Raw genomic sequence first — 11800 nt, 5'->3', positions numbered from 1 at the left:
AATAAATGTGTGTCAGTACTTCCTGTATTGTAACTTTATTAGCACTGTCACATTATTTAAACTTTTTTATTTCAGCCACAGACGACAAAAATCCTGCTTCGTATAGACAACAAGACACTTAACACAACCACAGTGCGTGCTTAAAACATCAAAAAGTTTCCAATAATCAAACGTTTTTACTTCATCCTGAAACCTAATGCTCACAGGTTACAATATTTAAAGCGTCATTTTCTGACTCTTTAACTGTGCGACAACCACAAGTTTCATATTTACTTCTGGGTATTTTACATGAATGTCTTCAGTAGATAGCATCACTATGTTTCACATTTGATTGTACTAAGTAGCGGCACTTGAATTTTTAATGTAGACTTTATCCAGTGAACTCACAATATAAGAGGAAAAATACTGTATTAATGTGCACCATGTAACAAATGTGTGAAGGGGGAAAGAACTGCACAGCAACAAATACATGCAAACCAGACAACTGATTAATTTAAGGCAAAAATGGGAGAAGGAGGCGTATTTACTGGCGATTTTCTGACATCACTTTGAGCTTTAATTGATCTCTGAATGTTTTATGAGTAATCAATATGAGTAAAAGCCAGATTAAAAAGACTAACTACGCTGTTGCTGCCAATTCTGAATCCCAGCAAACTTAAAGAATGAGTGAATTACTTTGATTATCGAGAGTTAATATAGAAGAGAAATTAAATAAAACACCTATTTTAGCTTAATTGTTAAAGAAAGCCTTATATCAAATGAAGACGCTACACAACAACATTATTAAGGGTTTGGACTGTTTGTCCGTTCTCTGCACAAGAAAACCAGTAACCACAGTTAAATGTTTCCAGTAACACTTGAATGTCCAAGATGGAGGAAAGAGAGCATGTAGAGGTCTGGACGGCAACGGGGGGAGGACACTTTTGGAGTGGAATACACTTCTAAAAGCATGAAGGGAACACTTGATCATCACACTATGACACAAAGTCAGTTCAGCTTCAGGGAAATCAGTCTGTCCAGTTAGGATGAAAGTCACAGCCGCTGCACTGGAGGAGCATCAAGTGGCCTCAGACCACTGCTCCTTCCTTAACCCTTTTCTCTTGTTTTAATTTTTGCTAACGTCCTTGACACTACTATTTGCATGAAATTGTACCTGCATCCCATTTAGGACGCAAACGTAGTCCACCTCCTCCAGTAGATGTTTGCTGTGTATCCCAGCACAGTCCCGAGAGTGTGGAGGTGATACCAGGAGGAGACAGGCTGTGCCACAAGGAGAGCTGGACAGAGCTGTAGAAAAGCAACGACCTAGCAGCAGGACAAGTATCTGCTTCTTTGCTCTAAAGAGGGTGAGGAGGAGTACTGCAAGAGCTCTACAAAATAAGGCTACTGATGTGCATGCCCCTGACAAAACTGTTAGAATTAGACCTACAACGGTCTTATGTCCTTTAGTGAGACCTGTGCACACTGAGCAAATATGACAGCTTTTAAAGAGATTGTGGACGCCATGATAAACATGACCTTTTGGCAGTGGGTCAGTGATAGTCTGGGGAAGCATATCCTTGGAGGCTTGCACAGACCTCCACCTGCTTGGTCAGTGATACCCTGACTGCTATATGATACCAGAGAGAAATCCTCAGACTGACTGTCAACTAGCCAAATAGATTATCAAGTAACTCACTGATGCCTTGAAACAAATCTGGGAGGAGATCTTCCAGGATACTATCCAGTATCTCATCAGGAGTATATCCAGACATATCCAGTAAACATTACCGAGGCACATTATGACACAAGCTGGAACAGCCTGTGAATTTATGTTTGACTTTGGTGTGAGGATTTTGGTTTCCACTTTTACTTCACTTTAATTACACAAAGTATATCAGTAAAGGTTATCTGACCACGATGAAAACATATTTTAGTGTTCGCGTAATTTCTTGGAGCAGTGTAAATAGATCAAGGTTGGATTAATCTACACACAGCCACAAATGTTTCAGTGGCATAATTAAATGTTTTGCATGTGCTGCAATAGCTTGATAGTCACATTCATTCATCCATCGTGTATTATACAAAGTTCCTGATCCACAGGAATGAATGCCTTAGTTTGATTAACTCTGTCCAGTACTCCGCAGGGCTTCCTCTGTCTCCACCAGCTGTAGTGTTTTTATTCACAATTCAGAAAAATCCTGCTGCCTTCCCTTTGAGAATGTCCTCATCATGATGTCTGTCAGCGATCACTGGGTGTGCTCCATAAGCGCCACAGCTGGAGATTTTGTGTCGTCCAGTTTCTTCACCGGATGCGAGTTGCGTGTGTTCTTCTTAAGGTGTCTGCGAGCATCTCTCTCTGTGACCAGGTCACTGCTGGCAAGCGTGTTTGAGACGTATGTAGTGTTTGTTCTAATAGATGACATGTCATTGCGGTGGCTGCGGGTCATGGTGACTCTGAAGGTGTGTGTGTGCTGCAGTTCCATCTTGTCCTCCTCTGACACTTTGATGAAGGGACACCAAGCAAAGGCATGACGGAAACCAGCGCGAAACCTGCAGGAAAAGATGGATTTATGTCCGATTTACTGACGTTTTTGAAGCTATAATATTATTTTTAAACTCGGCACAATTACTGCCAGATCACCTTTGGTTTAGACAGCAGTAAATAATAGGATTGTACATAGTTGAACTCATTGCCAGCCAGAATATGGCCAGATACACCTGATGAAGACAGAAAATAATGAGTAAACACAAAACTACAGATTCAAGAATATAAAACAGAGAGGCATCCGTGAACCTGCTGAATGTAATGTTGCTTATAAATGTCTCTGTTAAATGATCCCAGTATGAAGTAGACATGGTAGGGCAGCCAGCATAGGGCAAACGTCACCACCACCACAACCATCATCTTCACCACCTATGGAAAATAAGAAGACATATGAGCCTGAGTAATTGCTGCTGTGTTTTTTTCTGTTAAGATCAGGTCAGCTCAGAGGATTTGTAGTCAAACTGAGTAGTAAAAAAAAAGGAACAGTGTAACCTTTCTCTTGGCATTTATCTGGCTATGGTAATGGTCTGACGCCTCTCCAGGGATGTGCCCACCCCACAGCGATCGGCCGACTATAGTGTATGTCACCAGCATCACCAGCAGAGGGAGAAGGTAGATCAGCAATATAACCGCAAACTGATAACTACATGGAGAAAAAGAGATGAGAAACGGTAACACAACATTCAACCTTTAGATTGTGTCAGCTGTTATCACCAAGCCATCACCACAAATCCGATGTTAGTGTGCCGTTTGCAAATTCAATACCATTTAAATTTTTTCAGTTTGTGCTTTTCTACATGTCTCTCACCGAGCAATAACTACTTTTTGCATTTGATGAAACCTGGAAAATTGCTTCGAAACTGTTTAGCAACATGGATATTAAATGCTTAATTTCTATGTCAGGCAGAAAACAACAACAAACATTTTAACCTTCCAGCAGTTTTAGTGCAAGAGGTCTCAGAGAAGCCAAGGCTCTGTCTTCCTGTCTGTGATTTTCTTTCTTTGTCAGGCTTTAGAGAATTAAGCTTGTTATTGGAGACCTAAGCCAATCACAGAGATCAGATGAGTACATAAAGATCAAATTGAAGGAGTCAGGCAGATGGATTTGTCCTTGGAGTTCAAAGATAAAGTTCAAAAGTAATCATGTATGAAGACACTTTCCTTCTTTTCCTTTCCTCAGCTGCCTTCTGCAGCTTGAACCTGTGTCAATAACCGACCTTTCTGCCACACTTCTAAAATGTATGCTCATTAGCAACTTATAGAGGTTTTGATGAATTATACAATAGATAAAATATGAAAGAGTCAAGTTATTGAAACTATTTTCAAGTTTTAAACTATTAAAACTTGAATAACTGAGCTTTACAAATCTTTCTGCTACCCGTCACGTGCACAGAGTTTATGAGGACACACAACACAAGGTTGATGAACAAGAATGAATGTAAACATGAATGTGAGATCTGAACAGTTTGTGTGAAGGAGAGCTTCTTAGATTTAGATTTGTGTTATCTGAAGTGCACTTTGGAAGACATATATATAAGTTAAAACATGAAAGACTTCCAAGGCTCTTTTTAAAAAAGCTTAATTTTCATGCCATAGTCTTGTTTGACCTTAAAACCACCTACACGGTGGGGAATCAAGTTTGCCGGTAGTTGAAAAGCTGACTTTTTCTAAAAAATCTGTTTAGCTTTCCAATCAAAGTTCTTAAATACCTTTATTAAATGTTGCATGCCAAAATGCATTTTGGCATGCAACATTTAATAAAGGTATTTTAAAATGTTATTTAAAAGGAGAGTGCCTTGGAGTTCTTTGATGTTTTAGATGAACACAAGATTGATTTAACCTGAGCAGTCATAGCAACATTTAACATAGCCACTCCTCGCTTGCTTTCATTGTAAATGTAAAAATCTGATCAACCTCGTTCACTTTTAAATGCTGTATTAGAAGAAATGAAGCCGAGCAGAAGAAAAACAATTTGGAGATCCAACTTGAGGTCAAAGTTTTTACCTTCTATGTAAACATTTATTTTATTCAGTTTTTGTCCAACTTTCTTTTAGATATTTTTGCCAGTGCTTAAGTAGAAACCTTTGCTCAATCCAAATAGGTAAACACACACATCTGCATTTAAAGAGTGGCACAAATAGCTCCTAAACTGACAGACCTGTTAGCGATGTCACCATCTATGCACGTGTGTGCCTCTTTATTTCACCTTAGTTGATGTGTTCCTCCATAATCATCAGGCCAGTCAACCATACACACAGTTCTGGGGTAATAAAATCTTGTCACACTGTAGTAGCACTGAGGAAACGCCAGTGATACTGCCACAATCCATATCAGGGCAATCACCACCTTTGTAGAGGTGGAGGAGAGGCGAGGCTTCAGAGGATGGATGATGGCCATGTACCTGAAAAAGACAGAAACTTTTGTATGATTACACCTTCACATGTCTTTGTCTAAAGAAACTCAGTCATAGGTGCACTGATAGGGAAAACAGGGCAATGCTTTAAAGCTTTTAGTGTGTGAAAAAAAGTGACATTTTCTTTTCATGACAGAAAACTACCCACTCATCAATCAAACCATCAGCTGCAAAACAACAGCTTCAAAGCTGAGCAGTAATCAAAAGGTTCCTGCTGAGTGTTTGTTTTAAACAACCTTTTTTCAAAGTGTTTTTCCTATTTTGAACAAACAAAAACATTTCTTTAGTAATTATTTATTTGTGGAATATATGCTAACTGTCAGAGGTCAAGTGATAAAAGCCCAGGATAATAACCATTTAAAACCCACGCAATCCTTTTAAAAAATATTCGGATACAATAAAAATAATTAAAAATCAGTGACATCCCGTAATTCAGGTTAATGATGGTATATTAAAAAACTCCTTTCCCGCCAATCTACCATATAATACAGAAGTTACCTCATTAAAAGTTGAAGGTGAAATAATGTTAATAACTGCCAATGAATGCGGTAGCTATGGTAACCCATCTCAACCAGTATGCAGTCTACTTTTTTCAACTTAGCACTATTGCATGGTATTGTTAAAATTACGGTGAAATCGGTCATCTGTGGTTATGAGTCATAAACTTACATTATTGTGGAGTGGCTTTGTCAATGTTCTGTGGATAATAACAGCTTCATGAGATCTTACATAAACGTTTCGCATAAAGATGAAAGTTTGAAAGTAGAACCTATAACAAGTTTTTATTTCCTTTTTACCGACATCTAGTTCTCACTAGATGTCGGTAGCAACCCATCCAATCCACACATGGAAAGAAATCAAACCATATATGTTATGTGTAGTGATGAGAAATGACACAGGGGAAAAGTACTGAAAACACAAAGAAAGGGAGATGCAAAAAGACATGGAAATTATTGACACCAGCTGAAATTACTGCGGTGTTACACGAAACATGATGGGTAAAACCAATGAGCTCTCTCAAGACCTTTGCAACCTTATTGTTGCAAAGCATACTGATGGCATTGGTTACAGAAGAATTTCTAAACTACTCTAGGTCCCAGTGAGCACTGTTGGGGACATTAGCTGAAAGTGGAATTTCACCATAAACCAGCCATGACCAGGTGCTCCCCACAAAACTTCAGACAAAGGAGTGAAAAGAATTATCAGAAAAGTTGTCAAAGAGCCAAGGACTGCTTGTGGAGAGCCAAAGAAATACCTGGAAGCAGCAGGTATAATTGCTTCAAAGAAAGCAAGCAATGCACTCGCCCATCATGGCCTGTATGCACGCTCACCATGCTGGAACATGACACAGACCACTGCTAAAGAAAGAGCATGTTGAAGCATGTTCAAAGTTTGCTGAACAATCCTGTGAAATACTGGAAGCATAAAGTCTGTGGGGCGGCTTTTCTGCATACATCACCCTTCATGTAACTGATCTAAGGATGAGAGTTCATAGGACCCAAGGAGCCTTTGGGATTTGAAGACTGTCTGTGAGGAAGAATAGGCCAAAATCACACCTGAGTAATTTGACTAGCATGTGACTAGTTTCTGTCATTACCTGCAAAGTCTTTTGTACAAAGTATTACATACATTTCAGTAAGCGGGTTCAATACTTTCCCCCCTCTGTCTTTTCTTATTATTACACATAATTTATGGAAATCAATGGTTTGATTTCTTTGCGTTTTTGCATTGGATGGGTTGTTACTGACATTTGGTGAGAATTTCATGTCAATGTTTCCAGCACCTTGATCAATCTGAGCCAAAAAAAACCCAGTAAGAATTAATGGATCTGCTAGAAAGATTTGGTTAATAAACTGCTTTTTTCAGAAAAAAAAAGGAAAAAAGACAATTAATTGCATCAGATTTTTAAAAAGTCACATCAAAGTAGATACTATAAGAGTAATGGAAAAGAAGAGTATTGGGAATTGATTAATACCATTTAAAAATGATTCACACTTTCAAAATTAAAATAAAAAGCTAGTCCTTCTTCCATTATCTGCTCGTTATCCAGGTCCTGAGCAACAGAGCAGCAATCTAAGCACATTTTCCAGACCTTCCTTCCCCGTGAATACTAAAGATTGCTGATTGCTGTTATAATGTTTCAGTATTTAGTCCAGCATCATTTTGCTTGCAGAGCTACCTGAAAACACTTGGACACTTGGAAAATCAGAAAGTTGCTGCGACAGCTGTGGTTTCCTTCATGTTTCAGTCAAAGCTGTCAGGTCATCCCCACTAAAACATCAATGATCTGACATTTTTCAGCAGCCCACAGGTGTTCTGTGGGATTTAGGTCAAGCCTCCAAGAGGAGGACCACACTGACTTGGATGTTTTCTAGTTTTTCTTTGCATCCCATAATGGTTTATTTTATATAAGATAGCTTTATTACAATCATAAGAGTTTATGGATAGTCTAAATCCACAAAGAGGTTTTGCTGCATCATATATATAGGTGAACAATTCTGAGTTCATCAAGTAAATCATGATGAAAATAAAACAAAAAACAAATAGTTCTTAATAACACATTTAATTCTCAGTTTGTGTTCCTGCTGTGTGTTCAAAATCATTGTACGGTTGTCATTAGGGTGAAACACCCTTCTTTGATGTTGATTATTTTTATCTTGAAGGAGTGTCATATTGCATAAGGTCGGTCCTATAAATTTGTAACTATCTTACTACAAGTATCACATACTGAGCATAGATTTTATACCTTACTCAGTATATGATATTTTATTCGGGCTGACCATTCATGCTCCAGTAAGCATTACTGGCATCTGTGTTTCATCTGTGTCCGCCTGCTGACCTATATCTCCTTCATGCAGCATTTTCATTTGTACTGCCTGCTGAGAATGAGAGCAAATCATGCTCCTCAAGGAGCTGTTGTTTGAGCTCAAATGTCGAAACCCTTATTCTTCCAGAAACTCTGAAAATGATCCGTGTTCTTGCAGAAAAGAGATGCCTTTGCCCAGATCTGCTAGTTGCTTGAAACAATATGCCACTATGTTGATTTTTTTCATTGAGTTGTGATGATTCCTTTTTTTGACTGCTTTCATAATGCACTTTCTAAATAGTGTTTGCATAAAATGGGGATCAGTCACCCCATTAGTGTCTGATTGGTAGCACAAAAGAGTCTCTGATGTAATGACTTGTTCATTTTAATAGCAGTTGACCTCATATTTTTCACATGATCCCTTTGCCTCCAGTGCTGAGTTCCCCTTTTTCCCCCTGTCGCTCATGCCCCCAGTCTCCCTCCCCTCACCTATTTAAATCCCTTTTTGTGTAGGTGTTTCTATGTTTTTGTTGCTGTTCAACTCTGTGAAGGTGGTGCTACTCCATCCCTGCCTTTTCCTAATCGCCTCTAATGACATTTAAACTACAGCTCATTAATCTGTAGACATGTTCAGACAACTAGATTTTCAAGCCTAACGCTGTGATTTTTTCACACTTCATATGCTCATATGCTGGTTTCCCTGTACTCCAGATTGCCTGCTGTGCCAGTCTGCAGCTCAGTGTTCAGTCTACCTTTTTTAATGCACAGTATAGTTCATTGTCGTTATTCACTTATTCTGAACTCTATAGGAGAGCGTTCTTACCTGTCCACTGCAATGGCAGCCATTGAGTATATGGACGAAAACATGGCAGTGATGGGGAAGAAGTTCTGAAACCTGCAGTAACCCAAGCCAAAGTACCAGTCATTGTGAAGCGCATACACAAAGTTAAAAAGGGTGTTAAAGCTCGCCATGGAAACGTCAGAGAAAGCCAGGTTGACAATGAAGTAATTGGTCACAGTCCTCATGCGCCTGTGAGCGAGGATAATCCAGATCACTGTGACGTTCCCAGTGATGGACACCAGGATGATGAGGGAGTACGCTATAGCCCAGAGAGCCACCTGGGAGAGGAGAGGAGACCTTTAATGTCAGCATCTTATACGCAGTTACAAAAAAAAACACAATAAAGGAACTCACAAATACGTATATATTTGCAAACCCCACCCTATCCCTGCACAGGATGTCTACAGCAAGTGGTATATGGACTGACACTTTTGTAGCACATTCCTAATTTATTTGAGCACTCAAAGCATTTTCTTACTACAACCCTCATTAGCCCATTTGTACAAACATCTTTTCCTGTGTCTGAGTGCTTTTATCCTAACGCTCACACTCGGATGGATACATCAGGGGAAACTAAGGGTTTAGTAGCTTGCTCAAAGATACCTCAACATAATGACAAGAGGAAAAGAGATCGAGCCACCAACCTTACAATTAGTAGATACCTCAGTCTACCTCCTGAGACGTAACAACTCTGAACAACAAACATTTTCAGAAATCTTAAGTTTCTTTACACAGGGAATTCCTAGTTTATCTCATCCCCCAAAGAGAGATAAACCGATCAAAGTCAGCTTCCAGGTAAAGTCTATTCTGTGATAAGCAACCACCAATCTTCAGCATTTTTTAATATCTGTAGACCCCGTTCCTTTCATTGTCTGACCTATAAGAAAATTAATAGGACAGACATGCTGCACTTTATCTGGGGCCAGAAATGAAAACCCTGACATCCATCACCTGTTCATACCCAGTCAACCACTGTCGCAGAAATGTAAAGCAATGAGCTACTTCAGACAGCCAAGCACAGATAGGAGGAGAGGACTGTAAACTGTGCACGGTGTGGTGCAGGTTTAAATGACTGTGGGGGAGTTAAAAGTGTTTAGAGGAATGAGCAAAAAGCCTTCAGATAACTTAACTAATATACAGTCTGTGAAGTGAAAATGTCCTTTGAATCAGCCCCACATTTTGTCCCTGAGACAAATCACATTCACCAGTAAGCCTTTACTTCATTCTGTTGAGTTTCTGTCTGTTTCAGGCACTTTACTTAGATTTCACAACAATGATGTCACTGACATATGGTTTTTACCCTTCAACATTATACAAGTAAAAAAAAGAATACACCTGTTTACTTCACTGAGTCGTCTTTCTTACTTCTTTCATTAATATCATCATCAAAATGTCATCTTTTTAAATTCTGCAGTTCTGACTTTAATCACTTTCATTTGTTATCTCAGTGTTTTTCTCTCACCTGCCAGTCGGGCTGTTGGAACTGATTCCAGGTCGTCTCGTTCCCGTCCTCCAACCACTCAGTGGTCATCGACAATGGCCACGAAGTGGTCTCTTCATCTCGTTCAATATGTTGTATCAGACTACCGGCGTCCATGTTGGCTTTCTGTCTTACCGGTGACAGAACCTGTAGATATAATTGTATATACGTTGTGCGTCATGCGTAATTATCCACAATGACCGACAAATTAAAACAAACAAACAAACAAACAAACAAACACTCTCTTGTAGGGGGATTATGAGTAAATACACTCGCGTGTGTATCATTGTGTCTATAAAATGATTTCTTCATTTTGTACGCTATAATTAGAGGCACTGAAACCACCCCAATAATAGCTTATTTTCCCACTTCAACACGCACTAGCTTTAAGCTGCATCAACTCCAAAACAAGGTGCGAATGTGTTAATCTCCTTGCTGTTCATTGTAGTAGGGCGGTTTCAATTTGTATTAAAGTTTTTGAGTCTGATTTGAGACAACCATATCAATCGTTGTGACGGCATCCGGCTTTTGATTACAAGCATTAACAACAGGATGCAAGTATTACCGTGGTAACAACTTCCAGACTCTCCCGACAGCTTAATTTTTTTGCTACAAGACGATTGTTTAAAAAAATAAAAATTAAAAATGACTTTCTTTCTTATTTTGTTTTATTATATCTTAATTCATTTATTAATTCATTAAAGGTGCTTTGAGATTAACTAAATAGATGCACGACTGAGCATGAATTACGCACATTTGTCACATACAGTGTGTTTCTTTGGCTGCCTTAACTCCACAAGTGATAAATTCATGCACTGGACAATACCCGGAGAAAACCTAAACCTGAATCATATTATTAGTTTTCATCTGTCTTACCCGTCTATTAATGGTAAAGTTGAAACTCAATCCATTGCTTTTGTCCAAAAATCAGATTCCTTCTGCGTAAAGGACAAACAGGTCCATCCAATAATCCATTAAGGTATTTCTCCGGATTCCCCGCTCACTCCTTCTCACACACGCATATATTCTGCCTCTCTCTACTGGAATGTGTGACTTGCTCGTGTTGATCTGAGAGTGAGAAGCGCAGACATTCAGGCACGCTACCGTGCGCGCAGAGTCGCGCCAAAATCCTCCACTACCAGAGGGAGAGAGATGAAGAGAGGTACGAGGTGTAAAATCCTGACAAAATAAACGTCTAACAAGAAAGATAAATGTGATGGAAAGAACTAAGAGTTAAACAGAAAATTTAAAAATTGCGAGACTTGTGAGAGCAGTGCCTGATTTACGTACTCCACCTCTAAAATAGCCGAATATCAACAAGATGATGGAGAGGGGGAAACAAATGTAAGAGCCTGGACAGAGAACGGGAAAGCTAGGGTGGTCCGAGAAGAAGGAAAGAGAGAGGTGTACCCCTGCATTTTACCGCTACTGCTGTAATTTCTTTACAGCCGTCAATTTTCACCGCTCGACAAGTCTGAAACACTTGAGATGGTTTCTTGTGAAATTGCCCGAACCCATCAGCACTACCCATCTTCTATGCCTACAAAAAAAAACAAAAAAACAAAAAACGAGGACACACATATGTGTCTATCCTGGTGGTCTCATACTGAGAGCCTCTAGAAGAGAGAATGCTGCGCTCATTCACCCTTTTTCATTGTGAATTTGAGCGTGCTAAAAATGCACAATCAGGTGAGAGCTAGAGAAAAAATGATTCTTCAATTGAGTTTTCAATA

The 11800-nt window shown here is 39.2% G+C and overlaps 1 protein-coding gene across 1 annotated transcript; it reads right to left on the bottom strand.

The window, feature by feature from the left end:
• Positions 1 to 27: 27 nt before the first annotated feature.
• On the bottom strand, positions 28 to 11408 carry tacr2 (tachykinin receptor 2). Its single transcript, XM_086285589.1, has 8 exons — positions 10944 to 11408; positions 10050 to 10214; positions 8570 to 8865; positions 4734 to 4928; positions 3020 to 3170; positions 2777 to 2896; positions 2624 to 2700; positions 28 to 2532 (listed from the first exon to the last, which is right to left on the bottom strand). Exons 2-8 carry the CDS (start codon positions 10182 to 10184, stop codon positions 2229 to 2231), a joined length of 1278 nt encoding a protein of 425 aa, XP_086141715.1. The 5' UTR covers positions 10185 to 10214; positions 10944 to 11408; the 3' UTR covers positions 28 to 2228.
• Positions 11409 to 11800: the final 392 nt, after the last annotated feature.

This window comes from Aulonocara sp. 'chitande type north' Nkhata Bay, linkage group LG1 (assembly GCF_057382095.1).
Source record: "Aulonocara sp. 'chitande type north' Nkhata Bay isolate Kocher_YH1m ecotype deep benthic linkage group LG1, A_spYH_male_GT1.1, whole genome shotgun sequence".
Lineage (NCBI taxonomy): Eukaryota > Metazoa > Chordata > Actinopteri > Cichliformes > Cichlidae > Aulonocara > Aulonocara sp. 'chitande type north' Nkhata Bay.
Note: the sequence above shows the minus strand (reverse complement) of the source record. Positions and strands in the feature narration are given on the sequence as shown.